This window comes from Podarcis raffonei, chromosome 8, assembly GCF_027172205.1.
Source record: "Podarcis raffonei isolate rPodRaf1 chromosome 8, rPodRaf1.pri, whole genome shotgun sequence".
Classification (NCBI taxonomy): Eukaryota; Metazoa; Chordata; class Lepidosauria; order Squamata; family Lacertidae; genus Podarcis; species Podarcis raffonei.
The window spans coordinates 33,164,191-33,191,978 of record NC_070609.1 but is presented as its reverse complement, the minus strand read 5'-3'; the positions used below and the strand labels follow the sequence as shown (position 1 = coordinate 33,191,978).

The 27,788-nt window shown below is 45.1% G+C and overlaps 2 protein-coding genes, 1 long non-coding RNA gene and 2 other non-coding genes across 7 annotated transcripts; 1 reads left to right on the top strand and 4 right to left on the bottom strand.

The window, feature by feature from the left end:
* Positions 1–1,048: 1,048 nt before the first annotated feature.
* On the bottom strand, positions 1,049–15,334 carry PABPC4 (poly(A) binding protein cytoplasmic 4). 3 transcript variants are annotated; one of them, XM_053399056.1, is made up of 16 exons: positions 15,132–15,241; positions 14,784–15,036; positions 11,985–12,178; positions 11,472–11,587; positions 10,894–11,033; positions 9,965–10,059; positions 9,284–9,421; positions 8,565–8,660; positions 7,375–7,647; positions 6,939–7,026; positions 6,247–6,366; positions 5,258–5,385; positions 2,950–3,043; positions 2,132–2,262; positions 1,923–2,021; positions 1,049–1,408 (listed from the first exon to the last, which is right to left on the bottom strand). In XM_053399056.1, exons 3-15 carry the CDS (start codon positions 12,156–12,158, stop codon positions 1,935–1,937), a joined length of 1,680 nt encoding a protein of 559 aa, XP_053255031.1. In that variant the 5' UTR covers positions 12,159–12,178; positions 14,784–15,036; positions 15,132–15,241; the 3' UTR covers positions 1,049–1,408; positions 1,923–1,934. The 3 variants fall into 3 exon arrangements, with proteins under 3 accessions (XP_053255031.1, XP_053255030.1, XP_053255032.1); XM_053399055.1 differs by lacking the exon at positions 14,784–15,036 and having other exon boundaries at positions 15,132–15,334; XM_053399057.1 differs by lacking the exons at positions 1,049–1,408; positions 1,923–2,021; positions 2,132–2,262; ... (5 more) ...; positions 9,965–10,059; positions 14,784–15,036 and having other exon boundaries at positions 15,132–15,334.
* Positions 8,135–8,269, bottom strand: LOC128420443 (small nucleolar RNA SNORA55). Its single transcript, XR_008332045.1, has one exon. It is a non-coding gene; the product is annotated as a small nucleolar RNA SNORA55 (small nucleolar RNA).
* Positions 8,823–8,955, bottom strand: LOC128420442 (small nucleolar RNA SNORA55). Its single transcript, XR_008332044.1, has one exon. It is a non-coding gene; the product is annotated as a small nucleolar RNA SNORA55 (small nucleolar RNA).
* A 642-nt stretch (positions 15,335–15,976) lies between the features above and the next one.
* LOC128418896 (uncharacterized) lies at positions 15,977–16,192 on the top strand. The gene is made up of 2 exons (XR_008331779.1): positions 15,977–16,077; positions 16,111–16,192. It is a non-coding gene; the product is annotated as an uncharacterized LOC128418896 (long non-coding RNA).
* A 3,760-nt stretch (positions 16,193–19,952) lies between these two features.
* HEYL (hes related family bHLH transcription factor with YRPW motif like) lies at positions 19,953–25,740 on the bottom strand. The gene is made up of 5 exons (XM_053399029.1): positions 25,600–25,740; positions 24,716–24,770; positions 23,693–23,776; positions 21,560–21,641; positions 19,953–20,505 (listed from the first exon to the last, which is right to left on the bottom strand). The coding sequence occupies exons 1-5, from the start codon at positions 25,704–25,706 to the stop codon at positions 20,048–20,050; spliced, it is 786 nt and encodes a 261-aa protein (XP_053255004.1). The 5' UTR covers positions 25,707–25,740; the 3' UTR covers positions 19,953–20,047.
* Between the last annotated feature and the right edge of the window lie 2,048 nt (positions 25,741–27,788).

The window sequence follows — 27,788 nt, the reverse complement described above, 5'->3', positions numbered from 1 at the left end:
AAGTCAGTAAAACACATCTTTACCTGCTCTCAAGCTTACCATTTATAAGACACAAAAGGGGGAGGGAGGAGGAAAAAAGTTAGTGCAGTTGCCAATTCTTAAAATAACTGGGTGGGCTAGAAGCACTTCAGGTAGCCTGTGGAATGGCTACGGCTAAGTAAGAGTTGATAAAGAGCCGAAACACATCTGGTTTCTCAGCAGAGCCAACAGAATACCCCTGCTTCTAAGCTCTCCCTCTGCCGCATCCTGATGGAACTTTTTCTCCTCCAGATTTCGGCATTATGCTTCTGTTAACGCAGTCCAATATTGCACAGGCTTTTAAAAAAGAAGCTATACTGCACTGTTGACTCACGTTTAGCTTGTGATCACAATTATACTATAATAATAATAATAATAATAAATTTTATTTATATCCCGCCCTCCCCAGCCGAAGCCGGGCTCAGGGCGGCTAACAACAATCAAATAATCAAACAATCAAATAAACCAACATTCTAAAAATATTTCATTATAAAAATTAATTAAAATCAAGTTGATGGCAACCATTAAGCAAAACTCTGTGCAGGTTGCCAGAGGAGGGAGTCAGGCTGCGCCCTGACCAAAGGCCTGGTGGAACAACTCTGTCTTGCAGGCCCTGCGGAAAGATGTCAGGTCCCGCAGGGCCCTAGTCTCTTGTGACAGAGCGTTCCACCAGATTGGAGCCGCAGCCGAGAAGGCCCTGGCTCTAGTTGAGGCCAGCCTAACCTCTCTGAGGCCTGGGACCTTCAGGATGTTTTTATTTGCAGACCGTAGGTTTCTTTGTGGGGCATACGCACATAGATATCAGCTTTGAAAATAGAATGCTAATGTCAGTCAAGTTGGTGCTGTGTGGCAACATGAAAATAAAGGGAAGCAAAAGCAACTCACCCTCAACAGTGTTTGTACTGTATATAATTCCTTCACTTCAACCCAGGTGTCACCCGGGTTCCTACCTAAAGGGGTTTGCACTCAGAATAATTTGAAACCTGGAGGCCACATCATCAGGAGGCTTGAAGAAGACTCGGGCAATTACTTGAAATATTTTAATTATTTTATTGGTAACACTTTTCAGACTTTGCAAACAAAATTGTTTGATCAAAACCAAGAACCACACATGAAAATGTTCAGTCAGAAAAATGTAAGTGCCTGCTCATGGGAAGACAAGGTGGCTGCAACCCTGGCTTCAAGAAGGAAAACTTGCATATTTAAATCTTGGAAACCAAAAGCAGTAGAGGATTTTTCTTTAATTTTTATTTTTGCAAATAAGGCATATTAACTTTTTTTACACACTGGCAATGAATTATGTTGCATGATATTGAAATGTGCAGTATAATGTTATTTTCTAAACAGCTTCAGGTGGTTTCTTCAGGGGGCTCATTTGGCTTTCTACAACCTATAAAGAGAGAAAGAATGCTGTAATGCTGAATTAGTTCCTCAATTTCTTTCTAGTTACCCACTCTTCAGACAGTGTATTTCTGTATGTTGTTGCACCTCACAGGTTTTGAGAACATAGACATTTTAGGGTTACTTTGCAAAGCAATTATGGATCAAGGTGAAGTACAGGTTGAGGGGAGGCGGAATCAACCCTGAAATCTGCTAAAGTTAAATTCTCTACTGATTTTAAGTAATTACTTGAGATTATCAATTGAATCTTTATGCAAACGTTTTGGTCTTTTAAAGAATATAATGATAGCCCATGGAACCTGGGACAATTTTAACATTCATTTTTGCAAACAGAAGACAAGTTATCCTTATCAGGTAAGCCTAGAACCAAACCATACTTGCTTTCTTGATGCAGCTTTTTGGCACATACAAGACAGAAAGATCCACAGCTTCTCCATATCCACTCTCAAAGGCAAGTGACAGCTGTGAGCAAAGAGAAGAACCAGGCCAGCTGGAATACTTACCAGCCTCCCTAGTTACGAGGTAGCAGCAACTATGCCCACTTTCTGGGCAGCTTCTTTCTTGGCTTGGTGAGCTTGCAGCACTGCCACAGCCTCCTCCACCTGGGGCAGGAAGAAACCAGGTTCACTATCACTCACCCAAGAAAGCAAAAAGAAGGATACTCCCCCTTGAATGTATGCGGCAGAATAAAGAGAATGGGGAGAGCCATTACCTTCGAACGGAGGGATTCTGGGGATTCTAGCATGTGCAGCAACTCTGAATTGTCAATCTCTAGCAGCATTCCTGTGATCTTTCCTGCAAGGCTGAGATGCATAGCTTGGATGAGCGGGAACAAACGTTCTCCTAGGGAAGCAAAAGTTAAGCCAGTCAAGAGGAAGGGTGTCAACTTCAGGCTCACACAGCCAGGGCAATCCGGGGGGAAGAGATCCTTGAGTCTGAAGGTATTTTGAGTTTCTGTACCACCCAGTCAGCTAGATGATGGGTGAGAGACACTGTGTTTGCTAGCATGTAATGGCTTTTTCCACCTGTCCTGTCCCATCCTCCCTTCATAAGGGAGCTGTTTCCAGAGGAAGAACTGTGAAGGGTGAGAGACTCCATTTCACCTGTGCTGCCCCACCTCCAACCAACCCAAGGAACCTTCAGTAGAGAGTTGATGCCACAGGTGTCATGTAACATATAATACACATCAGCATAGAAATATAATCAACTGCGTCAAAGGGACCGTGACTGGAGATCAACACAGAAAGCAGGTATCTTCCTAAATCATAATATTAAGTGCCATGGGATATCAACACACAAGACTGTTGGTCCTCTATGAAGCTTCCCAGGAAAAGCTATACATGGGAGTTGCCCACCACCCCACCAAACTAGAATCTATGGCTTTCCAGTACAGATCATTTACAATCTGAGAAGTAAGATATTAAGCTATTATGTACCCTGTCACTTCTGTACACATGTGCTTAACATATTGTAGAGAAACTTGCTTTTACAAGACCCCAAATCTCAGAGGGATAGAAAGGATTGGCTTACCCAGCATCTGTTTTTGCTCCTGGGGAGGGGCAGCAGCTAGCATAGATGCAGTTAAAGGCTCTTGTCCTTGCACATGAACTGCAGGCTGAGGGGCCTGCAAAAGAGAAGAAAACATTTATGTTGTGAACAACCCTGAGATCTACAGATGAAGGGTGGTATATAAATTTAATGAATAAAACAACACAGTAAGAAGTGAAAAGGGAATTGGTTCTTTGCTTGTTTTAAAACAATAAACTTATCAAAGAATTATATGCCGAAAGTTCTCTTTTTAGAAGTCATAATTTTGACTAAAATGTTCACAACAGTAGTATATCATCCTTACAAGAACTCTATCTTAGTTTTGGAAAGAACTTGTTAAAGTCAGGGAATGGAACTACATAATCAAATATTAACACACACTGAATAGTTTGGGGAGAAAGTTTCTCTCAAAATTCTCAAACTTTGAAACCGGGGACGTAAGAGAAAATGCCTGAATCTTATCAGCGAGGTTCTTTAATACAACAGCAGGAAGGGGCTTCCATAAAATGCTTCCATAAAATGTCAAGTGCCTGAAGTTCTACAGGGCAAGTGGAGGAGGGCCTGTCTAATCTCAGCTGGAAGGGCCACAGTACAGTGGTACCTCGCAAGACGAAATTAATTCGTTCCGCGAGTTTTTTCTTCTTGCGAGTTTTTTGTCTTGCGAAGCACGGTTTCCCATAGGAATGCATTGAAAATCAATCAATGCGTTCCTATGGAAACCACCTTCAGACCAGGTCCGGGGACAGTCTGTCCCCTGACCACTTCTGAAGGCTGGGGGGGACACAAGGGCTTTTCTTCCCACCGCCAGCCTTCAGAAGGCTGTTCTGAAGGCTGGTGGTGGGAAGAAAAGCCCTTCTCCCCACCTCCCGCCCCGCAAGCTCCAGGGACAGGAGGGCTTTGCTGCCGACCGCCAGCATTTTAAAAGCCCCCGGGACAGCGGAGACTTCTCCGCTGTCCCGGGGCGATTTTAAAATGCTGGCGGGCGGCAGCGAAGCCTCCGCTGTCCCGGGGCGATTTTAAAATGCTGGCGGGCGGCAGCGAAGGATTCGCTGCCGCCCGCCAGCATTTTAAGATCGCCCGGGACAGCGGAGAAGTGTCCCGGGAAGGCAGGCGGGGGGGAGCAAATACTTTTGCCCCCCGCCGGCCTTCAGAAGAGGTCCAGGACCTCTTCTGAAGGCCGGCGGTGGGCCAAAGTCTTTGCTCCCCCCCGCCTGCCTTCAAAAGCCGTCGGGATAGCGGAGAAACGCGCTGCGCTTCTCCGCTATCCCGGGAAGGCAGGCGGGGGGGAGCAAAGACTTTTGCCCCCCGCCGGCCTTCAGAAGAGGTCCAGGACCTCTTCTGAAGGCCGGCGGTGGGCAAAAGTCTTTGCTCCCGACCGCCAGCATTTTAAAAGAGGTCCCCGGAGATTTCCCTATGGGCTTTCTTCTTGCGAAGCAAGCCCATAGGGAAATTCGTCTGGCGAAGCACCTCGAAAAACGGAAAACTCTTTCTTCTTACGAGTTTTCCGTCTTGCGAGGCATTCGTCTTGCGAGGTACCACTGTACTGCATAATGGTTTCTGGTGGATACAAGCCATGCATCTGAGCCATCAAGAACCACTAACATAGACTCCCCTAAATAACTGTGATGAGTCAGGAATCAGGCAGTCTTTAAGATATCCTAGACCCAACATATAAAGGGCCTTGTAAATTCAGAACCTTGACTTTGTCCCACAATTACATGGGACAGCCACTGCAAGCTTTTAAGCTTCAGTGTTATATGTTGGCAGTAGTCTGCCCGAACCAACAGTCCCAAGGTAACTTCACTTTATTGTTTTATTCACACTGTCCTATTATGCTAAAGACAGAACACAGTTCCCTTGAAGCTAGTGGAGCAAGCACCTGAAGGAGTTTCTTTAGGTTAAGTCAGTTACCCTGCACAAAGCTGGACTGTTGATTTCTGCCCAGACTGTACATGTTTATGGCAAACTGTCTGAATTATATGCCATTTTTTAATGTAAAAAAAGAAAACAGTTGCTTACATACAGAATGCTTGCTAAACTGCCTGCTGACCACAGATTTGGTTGAGATTCAGAATCATGCTGCATTGCAAACAAAGGGGAGAAAACAATCTGCCACATTAAATTTAAGAAAAGCAGGTCTGAACCAGCATGAAAGGAACACAGACACTGTTTCAGCCTGAGACTGAAAGACCTGACCATGACATTCCTGAGCTCTATAGAGGAAAAATCAGAACACACATATTCCCTGCAGTCTAACATTGATGTTTCCATGTGAAGCCTCTTGTGCTACCTGCAAAGGCTGTACAGCTGGGTGGGGGCTGCGGACACTGGAGGCATATTTGTATGGCGGAACAGCCCTTGGAGCTTGCGCAGCTACAGGTGGTCGAGGCGCTAAATTTGGAGCTGTGGCAGGAACCCCTAGGGTGTTTTTAAAAAAGAGATACAAAATGGAGAATCAGAAGGTTTTTTTTAAAAAAAAGTCAACGGTATCACACCTCCCTCTCAAAAGCTCAAGACAACATAGCCCCACTACCCTCACTTTATCTTCACAAGTAAACTGCAGATCACATTAGACCAGATTGTAAAGCAAACTATGGCTTAATAGGAATGAGCAGCATGCTAATGCATGCTTCTCACACATTCCTGTGCTGCTGCTCCCCTGCTGCTGACAAAACGAGCCACAGTCCAGCTGTCATGCTGTCTGAACCTGGGCTCATGGCTTGTTTCCTCCAAACGAGAAGTGGTAACCAAGGTTTGTTTGTGGCTCACTGTTCATGATTTGCTGGTGCACGCTGCTCAGTCGCATTAACATGCAGATTCTTTTAAACTATGGCTTAACTTTCATGTGACATGCAAGCTGGGACTGGGACTGACAGCTGAGTGCGAAATTTGAGCCTGGTGTTCCCAATCCTAGTCCTGTTAAGCAAGTTTATTTGAAACTGGGGCTATTATCTGTCAATTCTTATAAGATTTGCCTTTTAGGTGTTTGTCACCCTGGGTTCCTTTGGGAATGAAGGGCAGGTTACAAAATTAATGATCAATAATAGTACTGTACTAAGTGCAAGGACTAAAATTCTCTGCTGCCAAAATGTCTATAGACAGACCCATCTACCTTACTGTCAAGTGTCATGCAACACTATCAGGTGCCCTCAGAAGGAATGGGCAGTAGAAGCCCACCACACTTTGCACACACCAGAAAACAGAATGATCTACCTTCTATCCACATCCCAAATCAGCTTCTATAAACCAGTAGAAAACCCTGCAAGTCCAGTCACTTACCAACCCTTTGGGTTGCACCAGGCATGCCACGTGAGGCTTGAGCATTGCTCGCTGGAGCCAGATGGCGTAGGGCTGGTCTTGGTCCAGACTGGCGCATAGTGTTTGGCATTCCTTGGAAGCCTGGAGTGGGTTTTTTTTGGGGGGGGGAGGCAGAGAGATAGAGAGCACAAAGCTACTGGTCAATCACAGTAGGACAATACTACTGAACTAAATTGTGGCAAGGACAACCACAGGGATTAGACATTTGTAACACTCAGTTTCTGCCAGGCTACCATATCCTGGTAGATCAAAAAAGGAGATGACTGCCTTTACAAGGATGGTTAACTCCTGGCTCAGGGGCCTGATAAGGCTGCCCCAAGCAAATGTTTCTTCCCCCTGCCACACAAGACTATTTTTGGCTGTAGGGGCAAAAAAGAAAAAAACAAATACAGCACAGGGTGGGTGGATTCAGCAGCCTGATGGGGATGCAAACAGACCCCTCTCTACTTCATTTCCTCAGCTGATCTGCACAGGACAGCTCCTTTTTTTGTATACATGTGGCGTCTTCACATGTGAGAATGTGGGATGGCCACACTAACCCACCACCGAAATGTGACCCCCCAAAGTTGGCCAAGGATAAATGTGGCCCTTGAGAGAGAGAGAGAAAAAAAGGTTTCCTGCCTCCAAGGTCCAAGTGGCTCCTTCATGCTCACCTTGAGGTCTCCCTCCTTGCTGCCAGCGTGGGTTAGGCCTCATCTGAGTCATCTGATTAGGTGCATAGTAAGTGGGTCTGTTCTGAGCCTGAAAAGCAGAGCAGGGCTTGCAGTCACATTGCAAAATTACTATTAACATTTATCAGTTGCTTTAGACAAAGGAAAAAGTCTCAAAACAACTTGATAAATGGTTCTTAAGCAGGTTTAAATGCCCCTGTTCATATGTACCAACCCCCAATTCACAGGAAAAGTGGGGGAAAATATCCTGTATGCTTCATTCTCCAGTGACCAAGAACCTACCAATTTTAAAAGGTGATAGTTTTGCTTATTTCAGGTAGTTTAATATGCCGTAGACGGATCATGTATCAAAGCTAGTATTTTGGACAGAGTAGCTATAATCCTTGAAGAGCCACAACCCATTTTTGCTGGGACTTACCTGGGGCACAGCTGGCATGAAATACCCTCCTGCAGCTGGCTGGAACTGATTGATGATGGCATTGGCAGGCAGGGCTCTCATTCCAGCAATGCGCTGCATGTATTGGTTGGTGAGGTGGGCTTTCCGCTCCTCCTTTCTCTGTGCCAATGCAACATATAGTGGTTTGGAGCCCACAATGCGCCCATTCATTTCCGTTACAGCTTTGGTGGCTTCTTCCGGAGAGGAAAAGCAGACAAAGCCAAACCCTTTGCTTCGCCCGTCTTCCAGCATCACCTAAACAAAGGTAGTTTTTAAAAGCAACTCAGGGAAAGAAAGCCTCATGCTTTCTGCACTGATGCTGCGTCAAGTTGCCTGAGCTGGGGGAACACTGCCATGGGTGGGTGGGGAAACACCTCAAGATAGCAATGTTAGAGGAGCCCCATTGTTAAGAGAATTCATGCAACACCACTCTGCAAACGGTTCTGCCCACTGGCTTTCTGCCAGGGATAAATTTGTAACCACAAACAGGACATATAAGAATATATGGAAGCAGGCTTGCTCAATAACCCCAGCCAGCCCTCTCCCTGCCCTTAGTTCACACATGGATGGTAACTTTATCCCTGATCTATCACTTGCTAATTAACAGTGCAGATGAAAACCACCACAGGACCCACTGCAGGCTTTAACACCCAAATGGCAGAACCTGAGGTACCCCTATGCCTTATCATGTGATTTGCACAGCACCGCTGAACTTAACCCAGGAAACTGCCCTGCATAAGCCCAATGTTGCAAAGGTGTAGAGACAAGCCCTCAACAAAGAGAGAAGTGACTTGTCTGGATTTGCTTTGCATTGCTTTAGCACCATGTGTCCCCAGACCTACACATATTCTGCCAGGCCCGGGAAAGATTCAGGTGCAGCCCTCTCACAACAACAGAAGCATGGATCATACAATCATCAGGGGCAAAGCTGCAGGTAATTTCACTATCCTCTTGCAGCCAGAGGTTTCAACACATAGCACAAACAAAGTTTGTTTTATGGACAAGATCCATCCAAAGCAGGTTACCTGAAATTAAGTCCCACTGAGTTCAGGTCTTAACTAAATATATTTAGGATTGCACCCTTAGGCAGATTCCTCAACAGTTCCTACTTTTGAGGGACTTTCAGTCATGAAGCCTTACTCTGTGTCTGTTAAATTCCATCCAGTCTTTACCTTGGCACTTGTGATAGACCCAAAAGGAGAGAATTCCTTCCTCAGTTTCTCATCATCAATTGTATCATCCAGGTTCTTAATATATAAGTTAACTCCCTAAAACAGAGAGAAGAAATTGGCATGCCATGGTAACAATGCAGAAGGGGACAATAATTCATCTTTACAAGCAGTAAACTACAAGCAAAGCCAATACGTACTGATTGATCTTTACAAACAAATAATGTTCCATCACCTGCTGAAGGCAAAAAAAAACCCCTGAAATGTTACAGAGTTGTAGAGGCAAGTCTCTTGTAAGAGAACATAAACTTGCCTGGATTTCCTCCGCATTGCTTTAGCATCACATGTCCCCGGGCCTGCACCTCACAGCAAGGAGCGGGAAAGATTCAGATGCAACTCACATCAGCCCCCTTCCCTCGATTTGACTTTCTTCTATGCTACATACAACCCACGTATTGTTACTACCATCCAATTATTGAATTTACTCAAACAGGACCTTCAGCTGATAGCCGCTACTCATGGAACCAAAACCTTCACACGTGGCCAATCCCACTAAGTGTCACTGTTTAATTTGACAGTGTCCATCTTATTTGACACAACAGAGAATGTACAAAGAGAACAGAGCCCAGATGGCAATCTAAGACAAAACACACCATAACGGTTCCACCCCACAAATGTGCAATGTTAGAAACCTAATCAAATCAGGAGCATATTCCATTTACCTGATACCGGCTGATTCTCTCTTGTTTTAGCTGCTCAAATTTCCTTTTCAGCTCTGCCTGGCGCTCCACTTTCTTCTGTGCCCTGCCCACAAACACCATTTTCCCATTGATATCTTTTCCATTCATTTCTTCCACTGCCTGTAAGGAATTTCAAAAGAGCAAATGTCTCTAAGATGCTGAACTGGTTACAAACACTCTTATTAACACTATTTCTTCTCCTGGACTAACGACCCCATCTGAAATTTGGCATGCTTCATCCACTCAGTAGTGGCAGACATCTTCCAGTTCTGCCAAAAATTAAAAAGGGATAGCCATGCGTTGATTTCCCCATCAGTCAACAGGGAGACATGCAAAGCTACATGAAACAAACCAGAGTGAGGCTACCCTTTGGGCTGAAAGCAAAGGGCAAGGTCCATCCAAACCCCCAATCTAAAGTGGGCTCCTTGTTTTAATATGCACCCCTAAAAATAATTGCAGAACCACCATATTTTAACCATAAATAAAACCCTTTAAAGTCCAAAACCACTTTGTTTTGTGGTTGCAGGAGAACAGCTGACAGATAGTGGAAAATAGTTCCAAGGCATAAGACTGGCTCTGTGTTTGGGTGCCACCCATAAACATTTGCTGAATGCCTGTTTTCCAATCCAGAAGGAGATAATGCATATACTGTAACCCATATACCTTGTTGGCTTCTTCGTGCTTCTCAAAGCTCACAAAACCAAAGCCTTTCGACTTCCCAGTGGGATCTGTCATGACTTTAACGCTGAGAGTCTTACCTATTACCAGAAGCAGAGAGTTAGCAAAGGTAGCTTACAGCAAAATTTCAAGGAAGAGCTTTCAAAATGAAAACCTGTAGCCTAAGGATTATTCCAAACACCAACTCAACAATGATGCTTCAAATTTGCCAAGCTGAGACCCAATGTTTACAATATCTCCTAGGAGAAACACCCTATTTTATTCTGCTTTGCAATCTTTCTTTCCTTTTTGCTTTATTATATTTTATTGCCAGGAACTATTAGATAATCTCACGCATAAGAATTTAAACAATTTTGCTCTCAAAAAGGACACCAAGTGCTGAAAAATAAGTTCTCAATTCTCTCTATATTAATTTGCTCCAGTGCGCACATGGATAATAACCAAAGAGCCAGAACGACAACAAAAATAAAGTCAGTTTAAAACGGGGGCGGGGGGAATTGTAAATACTAAAAGGTGAAGTCATAAACAATGTATTACATAAAAGCTTAGTTAATGAAGCATTATAATATGATGACAAACTATATATACATATTTTTTAAAAACTATCAGTTCAGCATATCTAACACCCTCGAGGTTCAGATAGTTTAAAAGCAACAGCAATGAAGAAGGTAGGAAGAATGGCCCCCTGCACTCAAGGATGTTTTGTTGGCATCTTTTCAGCTCTTTCAGCCTTTGGCTTAGCTGTAAGGGATCACTGTGGCTTCCTGAAACCAAACTCTTGACTGTCCTTATGTGAGGAAGCTTCATGTGCACAGCACCCAAGAGCCTAGATGATAAGTTCAAAAATGAGTGAACAAAATGGTACCAGCTATGATGGCTTCAGAATGTTAACAACTTGCTGCTGGAATATTTACCATATTTGCTGAAAAGCTCCTTCAGCCGTTCGTCATCCATGTCATCCCCAAAGTTTTTTATGTAGACGTTGGTGAACTCCTTTGCTTTGGCTCCCAATTCTGCCTCACGCTCTTTACGAGATTTAAATCTCCCAACAAATCTGGATGGGGAAAAGAAGAAAAGCTAAGATGAAAAACGCTCCCCTGCCAACAACGGAAAAGAAAGGTTAAAGCAAAAACAACAAAAAACAGGCAGCAGGTAGGTGTGAGAAGGGCAGAAAGAAATAGGGTAAACGACCAAGCGGAAAAATCCAGTCCTGATATGGAAGCAGCATCACAAAAACACCCACCCAGTGCTACTCAGCAGGGCAAACCAGAAGGGAGTCAACGAAGCCCAGCAGCAGGGAGGCAGAAAGTGAGGGGCAGGCCCCTACGCCAGGGGGAGTAGGCTGTGGCTCGGGCAGGGAAACTCACCAGCCCTGGAGTAGAGAGGCAGCAGGCCAAAGCTGGGCCAGGAGAACCAGCAGCCTTGTGGGTTAATACTGAGATGCATCACGGCTCATGCGGTGGCTGCCGCTGCTTCTGGCCGAGACACTCACACTTTGCGGTCGTTCAGCAGCATGCCATTCATCTTCTCAATGGCCCGGTCCGCAGCGTCCTGTGTCTCAAAGTGCACAAAGGCATAGCCCTTAGAGCCGTTCTCATCACACACCACCTGCAAGGCAATTGGGCAGAACTGAGTAGCATGTACCAGCACCCCAAGGTGTTGGGTTGCTCACTTCTCTTCACCTGAACTGAGCTTCAAAAAACCTGAGGTTTTTTGCACCAAAATTGTGAATGAAATCACAAGAGCTGTTGTTCAGTGTCTAAGCAAAGTTTCCAATCAAGGAAATGAAATGAAATGAAATGCAGTTAGAACACCTGGCAAGAACTTCTTGTCTCCAGATCATTTAAGCAATCTTTTTACTAGATTTCCATATTGTAACTTAACTTTCACACACACAAAAATCCTATTCCATTTTACATGCATTTAAGACCCAAACTACCTCATGATATGTTAAAATACATATAAGCAGATCTTCCTGGAATCCTGGGAAGATAAAAAGTCTAACCTTGCAAGAAAGTATATTCCCAAAAGCCGAGAAAGTGTCATAAAGTGCCTTGTTGTCTATGGATTTGTCCAGGTTCTTAATAAAGACATTCCCTACACCTGATTTCCTCAGGGAAGGATCACGCTGAGACCACATGATGCGGATGGGTTTCCCTTTGATCACATCGAAGTTCATGGTGTCCAGGGCTCGCTCAGCTGTAGGATGAGAAGCAATAAAAAGACTGTCCTTTGAGAAAAAGGGAAGCAATCCTTCACAAGCAGGTGTCTCTAAATAATGTCAACCTTCTGGACATTCATTCTCTACCACATCACACATTTAGGCAACCTTTTTTTTGATAATTTGTATTTTAAATAAATAAAGTATTTCCCTCAGCTAAGCAGCAAACCACCTGAAGACTGGGAGAAGGGGTGGAAAGGTGTATTTATGTACATGCACATCTATGCAATACTCAACATCTGACTATTGCCAATACTGACTATGACCTCTGCAGGTGATTCAGTAAAGGTAAAGGGACCCCTGACAGTTAAGTCCAGTTGCGAACGACTCTGGGGTTGCAGCGCTCATTTCGCTTTACAGGCCGAGGGAGCTGGCGTTTGTCCACTCCGCAGGCAGTTTTTCCGGGTCATGTGGCCAGCACGACTAAGCTCCTTCTGACGCAGCGGAACACCGACGCCAGAGCAGGACACGAAACGCCGTTTACTTTCCCGCCGGAGCAGTACTTATTAATCTACTTGCACTTTTTGGCATGCTTTTGAACTGCTAGGTTGGCAGGAGCTGGGACCGAGCAACAGGAGCTCACCCCGTTGCAGGGATTCGAACCGTCGACCTTTTGATCGGCAAGCCCAAGGCTCAGTGGTTTAGACTACAGCGCCACCCGCATCCCAGGTAATTCAGTACATCAGCACTAATATGGACAGGTCCAAGAGCACAGTACAAATACTGCACCTAGTGTATGTAGTAACTAGCATACTGATGAAAAGATTTTCCCTAACCAGGCAGGAAACATGCTTGGTGCATATCCAAAACTTGCCAGTGCCAGGTTTTTTTTATAAACAGGAACAAAAGACTTGGAACCAAGTTGGTATTACCATGTGTACTTCAGCATCACTGCTTTCTTCGCCATTCAGGCATTATTATGTATGTCCACCAAATGCCAATACAGAATCAGAGAAGTCCTACTCGAACTAAGTAGGGCATCACATCCATCATATTCTAAAGCTTCAGCAATGTAGACTCTCCCTTAACTCACTCTAATCCTCCTTCAGGATTCTATTTCTGTACTGAGTAGCATATTAAAAGGATGATGACATATACACACCAGGATCCTGTTCATAAAATTCAGAGGCTTGGGACTCAGTTGCACGCCAAGTGAGTAGCAGGAAGGAGAGAGCAGGCAAGCCTGAGGCTAGAATGAGAATGTGCTACCTGATATGCTACCCACCTATTTGCCTCTAACAGGCAAAACTGTCCCAACTGGGGGTGGGGGAGGAACCCATGCAGGGCTTTCCTGGCTGCCTCACCTAAAAAAAGAGCCCAGGTAAAGCAGGGGGGAGCATGGGCAGCAGAAATCAGGAGAGAGAATGAATGAATACAGGCTTAAGATTTCACATATGTCCCCAGAAGTACTCTTTACGAAGCTAATCATATGCCTTCTTTACCAAGACCTCACCTACAAAATTAGAAAGCTGCCTGGCCAAATTGAACTAAACACCTGTGGCTTCTTTTCCCTGATATTCTAAATATAGGGAGACTGAGTGGAAAAAGTTAGCTAATTTAATGAATCACTCATCATTCTTGACTATACCTCAAAATGCATGTCCTTATTAATATTAAACTGTCTGCATCTCAAGGGGGAGGCAATGCTGTCTTTTTCGCCATCAATTCATTTCAGCGCCTTCCCAAATAAGTTTCCCCTTTTACCAAAAATAGTTCTCAACAAGTATGCCCAAAATACTACACAGAACCCTTAAAAATTAACCCTCACTGGCTGACCACCTGCTGTTGTTGCCTAGTGTTTCAAGTTGCCCATTGCATCATAGCATGATGCAGACCAGGGTTGTCACGAGTAGTGCTTAAGGGGCGGCTTGCTTCCACCAACACTCCAGGTCACGTTACTAGGCAGGTGGTACTGAAAGCACCTACTGAGCAAGACATGAACACTACCCAAGAGTGAGCCATGGCTGAAATTTTCAAGGACTCTTACCCTCATTCCATTCCCTTACTGTCAATCACTTGCCGAAAGGGGGGGAGGCACCATGATTTTAGTTGAAAGGGAAGATTCAGTTGTGTTGCTTTAACCAAAAGAATTCCATTTCAAGTGGCACCTCAGCCCAGCTAGTCCAATTTGGCAGCGTTTATTTATAGCAAGAAGAGGTGCTCCAAAGACATGTGCTGGCAAGCACAGCAACCCTTAGAATGCACCACTTGCAGCTGAAAGGGGATGAACAGTTGGAAGTAGGCATGCAACAAGAGGTTCCACCACAGCACTTGTTGCACCGTAAATATGCTGGACCCCTTGCCCTGCAGGGGTTCCCTAGCAGCATGCGACCATGGGCTTTGAGATGCTGCTGTAAAATAAACATTCCCCCATGCTTGAAGTCATATTTATACAGCACTGTAGCAAATGGACTGGCAGCCTTCTGAAACACTTACTGGAAAATGCTTTTCATTTTCTCTACAAACCTCCATCATATTCAAGTTGAGCTTCCACAAAATAGAATTCCAGGTGATGTACCCATGCATTTATCTATTTGATTTATATCCAGCTTTTCAATGCAGAAAGCTCCTCAGTGAACTTACATGAAATAATTACATTAGGGCTGCTTCTCTCACACAGTATTCATTCCAGGGTAGCCAATATGCTCTCTCACCAAAACTCTGTATATCAGTCATTAGGGTACTGCAGCTCTTCCAACTGCTTTTTATTCTCAACTTCCTACAACTGTTGGGCTCATTTGCCTAACTGCAGGCTCCTTTAGTTCCTTCCCCTGTAGACTGCAATGCTCAGAGAACTCTAGTTTCAGCCAGTGCTTGTTTCTGGGAGACCACGTGGCTGGAAGGAAATGGTGAGAAGCAAGTGGTGTGTGCAGAGTGCAAACTTTGGGATACCATAAGAAATAATCTTGATTTGCCCCATACTGTACTTACCATCAGCTGGTTGCTGAAAGTTAACATATGCATATCCTAGGGAGCGACGGGTTATCATGTCTCTGCAGACACGGATGGAGAGCACAGGACCCGCAGGACTGAACTTCTCATACAGCATGGCTTCTGTGACATCAGGGTGCAGGTCACCCACATACAGAGATGCCATCGGGTAGCTACTAGCAGCTGTGTTCATCTTTCACTCAGAGGCCCAGATGCTTATGTTAAACTTTTTTAAAAGTATTTTTAATATATATATATTTTAAAAACTTCACTAGCTTTTGGAGGAATGGGGTCAGAGCTAAGAGGAAAGGCTGAAGAAATGCTAGAAAGTATTGGAAAATAAGGGAAAGCAGCTATAAGAGAAAAAAGCAGTGCAAATTTCAAAAATATAACTAATATTTGACTTGATAAGAGGACTGAATCAGATTTGGGTGGAAATTTGTAAAGAAAACTGAGTTAAGGGACCTGAAATAGATATGTTTCAAAAAGCTGTTTAAATGTATTTTTTAAAATGAAATTTCCAATTCTGCCTTTTAAAAAACCCGTATATCTTTCCCATGCAAAATGAGCAATTGTGGATTGTATTTTAAACTTGTAGTTTAATACTTCTGGATTAACTTCTTTCCCTGTCTTCCAGATAATAAAAAGGTAACTTTTTAGGAGCAGGGGTCAATAACCCTGTGCCATTTTAAATTATTAACTAACAGCTGTTGCCCCTATAAGACTACTTATGCAACACAGATAAAATCTGGTTTAAAAAGACAACAATATGTATCTACCAAGGCCTGGTATGGCTTTAGTTCTTTTTTTTAAAAAAACTTCAGTAATTTTTAAAGGGCAGGAAAACAGTACAGAAGGCCAAGCTGATCAAGACGAAGCGAGAGACCGGCAGTCATTAAGAGGGAGAACGAAGTGTAGTGGTAGGAGAGGAGAAAGTGCGCGGAAAGTGGGGCGCCGGCGGCAAGAGAACCACCTGCAGACGAGGCGCAGGGGCGGCAATGAATTGGGGAGGCAGCAAGGCAAACCTGGGCTCTGGCTTCAAGAAAGGTGAACGGGGGGAGAAAATAAACGGGGTTCCGACCCACTCTGGGCGGGCCGGGTGGGGAAAAGCGATTCTAGGGTGGCGGAAGGTGAGGAGATTGGAGGCGAGGTGAAAATAAATAGGAATAAATACCGGGGGGGGGGTGTTGAGGGGGAAAAGACACACCAAAGACGATTGAGGGGGGAAGAAAAATCACGAGGCAGATTTGGGGGTTATTAGAGGCAAAGACAGACAAGCAGGCAAAGAAGTATCAGCCAAAAGCGACCACCGCGCAATTAACAATTGCTTAATTATATTATTATTATTAAATTAATTACCCTCCTCCTTATTCCTGTTTGTTATAATCAATTTTTCCTTTGGTTTTTTTTCTCTTTTGCTGTTTTTAAGGCTTTTTTTTCTTTTTAGGGTTTTTTTCCCCGCGCCCCCCTCCCTTCCTCTTCCCTCCTCGGAGGCTGCGAGCAGAGAGGGGGCAGCGCTGGCCGACCAGGACCCTTTATAGGCCGCGCCGAGGCGGGCCGCCGGCCGAGGGCGACGCTGCTGCTCGTGCTGCCGGCGCCGGCGCCGCGAGGGCTTCTGGGCCACCTCAGCAACAAGGAAAGCGAGGAAGGAAGAGCGGCACACGCAGCGGGACGGAGGGGCTGCCGCCACTGCAGCGCCACCGCCTGGCCGAAGAAGGAGACGGCGGCGCTGCTTTTCAGTCTTTCTCCTCACGCCCGTTTCTCCCTCACACTCATCGCGCCAAGGCGCCGGGAGGCTTCCCCATGAAATCACGTAGTTCCTTAAGGAGGCTGAAAATTGTAGCTCTGTGAGAGGGAAACTACAATTCCCAGGTGGCTGAGGCGGGGTGCAGCATGAAATGTAGGGTGTTGGGACAGATGCACTCCATGCCTTTAAGGCACATCCAGTACACATTTAAAGCACGTTACTTCCCCGCAAAGAATTCTGGGAACTGTAGTTTGGGTATTGTAGCTTTGTGAGAGGTTAAATACAGTCCCCAGCATTCTTTGGGGGAAGTGGTGTAATTTGGATGTGTGGTGTACCTCTTCTGGCTTCTCTCTCCTCATATATTAATGTCACTCTCACTCTCACTCAAACACCCCACTCATTCATACGCCTCTTTCCATCAGAAAAACATGGCCCATAGTCCTTCTGTCAGAAAAACATGGTCCAAATCAGAACAAATGCTCAGTGAAGTCTGGACATAATCTAACCTCTGTATAGGCTTTGTGTAAGCAAATCAGGATAAATGCTGAATAAATGGGTCATCTTGAGGAGCTCAACCTCATTTTAATCTCCAACATTTCCAGGCCTTTCATGGCTTTGCCAGCAGGAGACAAATCATAGGCTGTGTACATTTTTCGAAGAGCCAAAACGATCCTGTGATTCCACTGTGCATCACACTTAGGCATAATGTAGCTGGGATCATCCTGTTAACTTACAATGGCAAAGCCAGAAACAAAGTATAGCCTGTGTGAGTGGAAGCCATGGCTCAGTGGGCCCACTGTCAGTCTGTGTAGACAAGATTGACCCAGACTTGAGATGCAGCAGCTCCCTCTGCCCCCCAAGGACAGAGCAGCATTGACAGCTAAAGGGAAGTTCTCTTTCTGCACATAACTGTGGCATTATGGGAAGTCTTGCTATGGGACGTATTGCTTCTTTTCTCTGGCATTCTGGGAAGTTTCGCTTATAATCTTTTCTCTGCTTCTGCACACACTGTACAAACCTGTTCCAAATACCAAGACATTCCCTCATTGCTCAGTTCATCTTAAGTTCATGATGACCTGTTTTCAATGCATAGCTGACCACATCTACGGAACTCGATTATTATATTCTTTCATGTTATGATCAATCATTAGTAATTGTTTTAGTCATGCTATATCAATCTTTAGTTATAATTTAATTAGGAGGTTTCATGCCTGTCTAGTTCCAGCCCCATTTCCCAGCCTTTAATCTATTGGTGATTAATGTTTATATGTAATTCCCGCCTTGTACTTGTGTTAACCAATCAGCAACAAGTTGCTTTGTGTTTGTATCAACCAATCAGCCACAAGCACACCTGTGGCAATGTTTGTAATATTCAATAAAAGAGAGTTCCGGGGGCTTGCCCCGGCAGACGCCTCTCATATGACACCTGCTACTCGTCTGTCGTGGTTTCATTCCAACAGACAGCCACTCCCACAGCATCCCCAGCAGGGCAACACCCCCCAAACACAATGTCACACCCCAGTGATGTTCTGGATATCACCTATGCAAAGGTGGTGCCAATGAAATCACAGCAGCAGCAAAGCATGCCCATGATGTTGCCTTGCCCAGTGCACACTACTTCCACACACACCAAGATGCCAGGCAGAGGAGTGCCTTTCCCCTAACACAACCTCCCTAGTTAAGAAGAGGGGAGGGTGGCAAAAGAACCACCTGTAGCCAGAACCTTCAGGGTGACCCCTTATAGGGAACATCTCAAGTTCCTTGCACAGTCATGCAGCAGCCCAGCAAGGGGCACCCATTTGCCAGGCAGGCAGCAAAGGAGGCTCCAAGATCCCAGTCAAAACAGCAGCCAGCCAGCCAGCCTCCTGGTCCAATGGGTAGGAGGCCTGCAGAGAGGAAGCCTCCCCTCCGACATAATAGCACTCCACAAAGCAAGCTCATTGCAAGCAATCGTAGGAGCTGCCTTAACCCTGATAATGCCTTTTGCTTACCTGTATAGAGGTGAAAGAAGGGGGTGTGAGTATGTGTAGAAACTAGCATACTGTACTAAGGTAAAATTTACTTTCATTGCTCCACCCATTTTTGCCTCTGGACCCACCCACCGTGGGCATGTTGCCCTTGAAAGGTGTCCCAAAGTGATCCCAGGGCTGAAAACGTCTGCCCACCGCTGCTGAAGAGGGAGAAGATGCAGGAGCGGAGCTATGAAAGCAGTGAACACCATTTCCTTCCTCTCCCTGTGTGTGTGTTGTTCCAAAAACTTAGAGGGAAGTACATCAGCTGAACCAAGCAAAAGGCAAACAACAGTATTATTTTTTTACTGGAAGTACAGCAGCAGATGGTGACTTTTTGCTATTACAGTGCCACAACAGCATGCTCAGCCTCTAACAAGCATGAAAAAGGAAAAGGGTTTATAAAGCTGAAACAGTGCAGATTGTCCAAGCACTACCCACTCTGTGTTCCTGTCCTCTTGACACTTGCATGCATATGGCCCAGAGAGCACTCCCAGTCCCAGCGGCAATGAAGGCATGTTAGTCAGGAGGAAAGAGCATTTTCCTTATACAGTGGTACCTCGGGTTACAGACGCTTCAGGTTACAGACTCTGCTAACCCAGAAATAGTACCTCGGGTTAAGAACTTTGCTTCAGGATAAGAGCAGAAATTGTGCGGTGGCGACACAGTGGCAGCGGGAGGCCCCATTAGCTAAAGTGGTACCTCAGGTTAAGAACAGTTTCAGGTTAAGAACGGACCTCCAGAACAAATTAAGTTCTTAACCCGAGGTACCACTGTATAGACTGTGTCCACAACATAATCAACAAATTGCCAGGAAAGGTTCTTCTAATGTATGCAAAAAGCAGGAATGAGGGTTGAGTTCAGCTTCACTTTTTGTTTTTATTCAAGAGAAGGCTGCTGAAAATCTCTCTCTGGGGGTGGGGGGAGGATCACAAAGGGAGGATCCAATTTCCATAGTCCAGGAATGGCAGAGCCTAGCAGCTTTCCCGATTTTGATTCCTGGTCCTTGAGCAGAAGCGTTCAGAACTGGACGTGGTGGAGGCATGTAAACTGGTGCTGCTGGACTGTGAGCCAAAGAGGAGGAGGATGAAGAGAAGAGAAAGGCTGCAAACTGGCGGCTCCTGAGGGCCGCTGCCTCCCTCGGCCTCTCACTAGATGCACTACTGGGGGGGGGCTGTTGTCATCAGTGGGCGATGCTTACTCTGTTGGGGTGATGAAGTTCTACTAAACAAGGTGTTAGAGCAGACTGATGTGAGAGAATTTGGAATTTGGCAAATGGGTGTTCCTCCCAGCATGGGGCCCAGATAGATTCCTGACGAAGCAGCCAGGACAGCCAAGCCAGGGTTGCCCTCCCTCCTGAGGAGACGGACTTGGGGGGAAGAAGGAGCTAGAGATTTATGGAAAAGCCACCAAGGCCAGGACTGGAAGGGCAAGAGGGAGGATGTTGCTCTAGGAGGAGTTTCCATTTCAGCCACATAGTTGTTCAGGTGGGAGAGGAGCCGTAGCTGGATAGAATCGGTGCCGCTCTGCTCCTTGACGGTCCCCAAGTATCTCACTACTTCTGTAAAGCATTCACGAAAACCGATCGTCCTGTAATCGACTGCCAGCACTCGAGCATCTAGTGTTTTGAAAATAAAAACAGATACGCAGCCATTATGTCCCTCAGCAGGACACACATGACTTTGATGCCTTCTGAAATGGGATTTGGAGTGGAATCCTGGCCAGCTAATGCACTTTGCAAGAGAGTTTAAGGCACATATGTTGCCTCCTGAAGGTACTTTCTGTCAGGAGATGCCACTTGAAACGGACTGGCAGAGTCAAATGCAATGTGGCATCATCTGTGCAGTTAGCAACGATTATCTGATTAAATGTTGAAAAAGAGGACCAGGCAGATGCAGCAACAGGTCTCCCAGTACAATCAGGACTCTGGCTACAGCAGGATGGAGGTGCAGGGGGACTTTAACCCTTTGCCACACACTCTGTAAATCCATTCAGGCAATTGCTTATTGGGGTCACGTCTAGTTTGACCTCAGACCACAACAGAGTGAGATTAGTGCTGGGGAGCCATTTACACAAAGCATAGCTCTACATGCTAACTTCTGTGGTTGGCTGAAGACATTTTGTGGCCCCTGAGGCAGAGCAGCAAATGCAGACACACGCCCCACACCCCAGTCAAGGAGCAAAGTACTTCCAGACATGCCCAGAACTGGCTTTAAAGGAACATTTTCTTTTATGTCAGGAGGTAGCCAGAACATAATCCATGCTACTATGCTGCTTGCCTCATCTTCCTGCAGGGCCAAAGATAGGGGACTTCAAAGTCCAAAAAACTGGAGTTGGATATTTGCTATGAGGCCCAATACATCCTCTGGGTTTTTACATGCTTTATCTCCTCTTTTTTGATGTATTTGATATACCCATGTGGAGTTACTTGTACCCTATAATCGAAAGATCATTGGAGAAGTTTAGGCAGAATGGGGAGAGGGAGGAGAGCTGCTTCTGCTGCCGCCACCCTCCAGCTTCTGCCACCTGAGACAGGTGCACTGCTTTGCCTAATGGTAGGGCTGGCACTGCTAATTGCAGCAGCAGCAGCATCTGACTGGCCTCCATACATAGGATGGCAATAACATAACATGGATGGCAAAGACCTGAGCAGAGTCAGGTGTTTTTTTTACCTGTGTCTCCAATGGCATGAAGCATTTTTAAGTGATCTACCGTCATCTGCAAGATCTCTGCTTTCTCCATTTTGGAAGAGCCCTGTTCATTGGAAAAAAGAGGACTCCCATTATACGAACACAGATTGTAATCCTGCTTCCAGAGCACTAGTACTATGTGGAGGGATCCATGCACATACCAGAAATTTAGATGTGCTCTGTGTGCATATATGTATAGTAGAGTAATTAAGGTAAAATTAATATATGAGATTTATGAAGGTAAGCATATTAGATGAATTAGATGTGTTTGGCTGGGAGGGGAAAGAGCATGTTTGGAATATTGGAAGTGAGAGGTGATGGGATAAGGGCTTGAAAGGGAGTTTCAAAATGTGTGCCTGGCAGCTGGGAGTTTACAGCTGTTAGCTGGTATGAGAGGTGGAGGTATCTGGATGATGGCTGGGGTAGTTTGATAAAGGAGGGTCAGCATTGTTATTCCTTATTGTATTATATGAGCCTAAGCAACCAAAAACTGAACATACACTTGTATATACTGAGTGATCATAAAGCCCTTGATTATTCCTTTAAAAAATAAATTATAGCTTCATACACACATCTCTTTACTGGGCGGCGCTAGAGGTGAGAAATATTCAGATACTTGGTATCTGTGATGGCAGCAGAAATAAAGGGAGTTGATAGAAATACCCTCAGAAAGCCTGGTCAGGCGGTCCAGGATAGTTGAGGAGAATCTAAGGGTAGTGTCAGGGAACCACATAGTGGCAGGGGGGAGCATGGCATGAGGTGCACAACTTAAGTGGATTAAAGTGTGCCATTGCCCTAGTGCAGTGATGGCCAAACTTGGCCCTGCAGCTGTTTTGGGACTACAATTCCCATCATCCCTGACCACTGGTCCTGTTAGCTAGGGATGATGAGAGTTGTAGTCCCAAAACAGCTGGAGGGCCAAGTTTGGCCATCGCTTCCCTAGTGCAACACACACATATATAATGCATTTATATCCCACCTTGTTCTCCAAGCAGATCAAGGTGGCAATTTTGGCTCTCTCCCTCTCTATTTTATCTTCACAAGAATCCTGTAAGGTTAGGCCCACGTTCACCCAGTGAGCTTCATGATGGCCAAGTGGGGATTTGAATCCAGGTCTCTCCAAGGTCCTAGTCTAACCACTCTAACCACTACACCACAATGGCTATCCACATTTCTTTCTTTTTTCTAAAAAGAGGACTTACTGCTGTTCGGGAATATTAATACTGTAGCTATGTTCACACTGCCACTTACTCTGCCATTAAGAGCCAACTCTAAGGGGCTGAGGTCCTTTCAGCCCCCCCCAAAAAAATATTTGACCCCTCCCCTCAAGTTGATGGGCATTGCCATTCAAATAGTGTGCGTGCACCACATCTTGTGATCAGTTATGTGGGGTGGGACTTAACTGGGCCTCTTCAATATTTTATTCAACTTGGCACCCCCATACTCTGCCCATATCCTTTGGGCTCCCACTGCTAAGCTTCGAAACCACATTCCCACAACATTAGCCAGAATCCATAAGAAACATTTAGTTTATCGACAAATGCCACTGTTTGATGCGTTTTTTCTCTCTCAAAGCAGCTTCCATCCAATAGGAAAACATACATGATCATCACTTTGTACTTAGGAATGCTGTGAATAATTGAGACTGCCATTGCCTATGAATGGATTGAACGTCCATACGCAGATGAAAGCTTAATGAATGCAACCAAAAAGGTCATGCACATTGGGTTGAAGAGATCTCCCCTCTCTCTCTCTGAAGTACACAACGTCATGCCAATGCAGCTTGAACTGCAGCAGGACAACTTCACTGCGTTTTAAGCCACTAATATGACCATACCAAAAGCGATGGGGAAATGCACTGCAAAGTGTGCAGTGGACAATTCTTTAATGTAAATATGTATAACCACCACACAAGCAAATCAGAATGAAAGCGGCATGAATGCTCATTGTTGTATAACCTCCCTGCAAACCAATCAGAACAAATGCTCAATGAAGACCGGACATAGTCTAACCTCCACATAAGCTGTGTGCAAGCAAATCAGAATGAATGTATTCTGGAGGAGACTGATGTCAGAACTTGGGGGGGGCAGGAATTTGACAGGGAGATGCACTTACCTGCTTCTCAAAGGCAGTGGGAACCAAACGCCGTAGTTCAGATAGGCTGCTGTTAATGCGGTCCCTGCGCCGTTTCTCGATTATCTGTAAAGGCATCATGGAAAAGGACAACTCTGCATCATTCATTTGCACCATGCACTTCATTGAAGAGGCTGCAACCCTCTGGACACTAACCCAGGAGTAAGCCTCACAGAAGTGAGTAGACACTTGCTTTTGAGTAGACATTAAGTAGGCCTTAAGTTTTTGATGTCTACATTAAGTTCAGAATTCATTTTAAAATTACATCATTTTTAAAAAGAGAAATTCACTGTTGCTGAAACTCAAAAAAGAAATACAAACACTTAAAAATATAAAAATGTTTTAAAATTAAAAATCAATAAATCATCAATCTTTATCCACTCTGTTTAATGTTTAATCTCAGAAGAACTTTGTGTGTAACCACCCAGCTATTTGCAAGCCACTTTTGAAGACAAACCATTCCAAGACAGTAACAGAAATGTAGAAACAATTCAGTACAGCCACATAATTAATTAGTAGAACAGCAGCACAATAAATGCCAGCATCAGATCACTCTGGCCAATCGTCCTTAGGGCCCACTTAAAACCCTGAAGTGAGGAAGCCAGTTGAAGTTCTCAAGAGAGGGCATTCCAAAGATGTGGGAGGGGAGCCTGAAAAGGGTGCCTGGCCATGTAGAGAGCTCCGAGGCAGGAATTCACTCCCCCACTCCAGCAAAGTCCTGGGGATGGAGGACCATAAACAGATATTGAGGTCTGGCAATTCTGATCAAACAGTAGATGGTCTTGGGACCTGGGTCTGAATTGCCCCTTCTCCATATGTGGACTCCTGGGAGGTTTTTTAGAAAGTCGTTATATTTCAGCCAGTTTCCTTATTGTAAAATCTAAATGATAGCAGCCTACCCCACTGGTTGCTGTGAGGGCTAAGGAATGCAAGTTATTTTGCAAATAAAAACCATTCTAAAAATAAAATAAAAATAAATCAGGTTTTAGATCATGCAGCACTCACCCCTCTCCTCTTCTTTCTTGCTTGTACATGAAAGATCCTTGTGGTGGATGGCGAACTGAGAAACAACATCAACAGATCCATTAAGAAGCTTTTGTGGCTTTAGCACTTTTTGACTAGACTACGATTCCATGCATTGTATTGGGCTGCCCTTAAATGCTGCTTAGAACAGGGTAGTCCAACCCACGGTCTTTTTTGTTAACGAAGGTGTATGCATCTGTTTGTGTATTAAATTTGTTTAATAGTTAAATATATTGTGTATTTAATTACATATATTTAATTAAATGTATTAATTGTGTATATTCAATAATATGAAAGATACTACGTACACTTTAATTTATGATGTGGAAATTTAATTCAGTGTGGGGCCCGCAAGTTGTGTGTCAAAGTACTCTTGCAGCCCACTTGGTATGAAAAGATGCACAGCCCCGGCTTAGAAGCTGCTGTTAGACCAAGAGAGTTGATTTGGTGGTCCAGAATTTGAATGGAGTGTGGCCCTAAATCAGCTTGCATGAGGATATATCTTCCACTCAATGGTAGGAAAATTAGGAATCTCACACAAGCTGAAATGAAAAAACTTGGTACTCCCATCTGAGTTCAGAAGTCAATACTCACCATTTGCCCCTGAAAGGGAAATGAAAGGCACTCATGCAAATAAGTTTCCCATCAGTGCCAAGTGTTATAAGAAAAAAAATCCTGTAACACAAGGAAAGCAAAATCTATGAACAGCTCCGTGTTAAAGAGTGTGTTTGCTGAAGCTGCCTCTAGTGGCTTCCCTCTGCCAGCTTCCTTCCTGGGCATGGACCATTCATTGGTACCAGACCTCCTGCCTCCAAATGATGTGGTTCCATCCATTTGGCATCCTCACCAGGGAGGTGTCCCCTTACCTGCTGCATTCTTCCTCCTCCTCTTTTCCCACCACAATGGGTGCATGATCCAAGCCTGTGTCTGACAAGTCGTGGCCCTCTTCCTCCTCCCAGCAGCGTCTCTTCATAGTGAGGCACCTGAACAGTGGACAAACATCCTTCTCCTTACTTCACAGAGGTAGATGGACATGGGCCACCACTTCCCTTTCCCTCCTCCAAGGGGCACAGGGAGGTGCTAAGATCTCCCCTCTTCAAGACATAAAGAAATGGGCTCTTCTTTGTCCCCCACTCAGAGATTTCGCCTCTCCTGCTTTCCCTTCCTTTTCTCAGCACATCTTTAACCTTCCTGTATGGTAAGTGAAGGCGCTCCCTCCCAGGGGTGAGAGATTACTGGCTTGCTCTTGCCTTCCCCCCTCTCCTCTTGCTGGTGGAAATCCCAGGAGGATGGGGGGGGGGATCTTCCTGTAAAAGAGCAGCCTGTGTGAATTGCCTCTCCATCCCTCCCTCGGCCTCCACTGATTGGTCTCAGCTGCAGTTTAAAGGATCAGTGACCATCGTGGCAACAGAAAACCGTGGGAAAGAGGCGAGACTGATAAAGCCCTGAGTTGTTTCAGGAAAAGAAGGAAAGAAAGAAATGGGGGTGGGGTGGGGGTGGGGGTGGAAGAGAGAGACCCGGCACATCATGTCTCTGCAACTCTGCTGGACTGGAGGCTGAATAATTTTTTTAAAAGATTTTTCAAGGCTCTTGGCTGCAGGAGGACACTTTCTTCAAAGGACTATTGACCAGGATCAGTTAGAGAGCACAAACAGAAGGCCCCAAGGTGGTGGAGCTATTAGGGCCTAAGGGGAGAGATTACTTTCCTAACCACACTGAAGGATCTCAGGGCCAGCAGCAGCCCACACAACAACCATAAGCTACAAAGCACCAAGGATGGAAATAAACCCTGCACAATCTTAAACATGTACCCCAGGATCCTCAGCAGCATTTCAAAGGACTCTGGGATGCACCTTTCAGCTAGGGGCATAGGAAGCTGGCTTATACTGAGTCAGACCCACTGGTCCATCAGTGTTGTCTACACTGACTGGCAGCAGCCTGCCAGGTGTTTCCTCCCAGCCCAACCTGCAGATGCTAAGGGACCTTTTGCATGCAAGGCAGGGCTGTACCACCCTCCAGGGGGGAAGCAGTTTGGCAACTAACTGCAGGTGAAACTGAAACGTTGAAGAGCCAGTGACAGTCAAAATAGACAATACAGTACTGAACTAAATGAACCAGTGGTCTGGCTCAGTATAAAACAGCTTCTGTTGTTACTCTTTCATTTTTGCCTTTGGTAAAGAAACGTGGCAGGCTTTATTTTGTTTCAAAAATGTGTTTGTCTAGAGGCAGCAGTGAGACAACAGGATAAGGTGTGTGTCCACCACAGGAAACAAAACTTCTCTCCAAAAGCACTTCCTGCTTCCTTAAAAACCATTACCTGTCTCCAGCTGGTACTAACAAAAACTCATTCCCGAGAAACATGGTGCACTTTATATGACTGATCCCATTATCATGGCACATTTTCCTTCTTCTGGACAGAAACAGAATTGCTCTTCACTGCCAGCAGCCCACCCCATACAACCTTTCTGGGCTTTCTCTGAACTTTTGTCATGTCAGCTCAATTACAGTGCAATTGGTTACATGTTGTCTCTGGGATTACTCTGTGTTATGAGTGCAGCAGAGACCGCAAAGTGACTTAACTCCTTTATAATCAAATCCACATTCCTGTCTGCCAGAGCTCCCAGCCTGCAGTGTGGTCAGAAGCCCTCTATGTGCCAAGCAACCCCGCTCCTGGATTAGCTCGCATTTGTAATGATATGAAACAGATACTGCTCTGAGTTTACTCACACTTCAATTGCAATGGAGACCTGTTATGTACTGAGTTGAATAGGATCCAAAAGGCAGCAGTCTGATTGGTCCTAGAACAATAGGATCCAAAAGGCAGCAGTCTGATTGGTCCTAGAACAATAGGATTCAGAATGCAGCAGTCTGATTGGTCCTAGAACAATGCAGCAGTATGATTGGTTGGCAGGAACTACCCAATCATGCTCCAGATAGAAGTGAATCCACAACCTGATTGGCTTACAGTAGAATTCCGGAATTAGCCAATCATGTGCAGCCCATTATGTAAATAATGTATATAAAGCAGATACTTTGAGGGGACATTCATTCATTC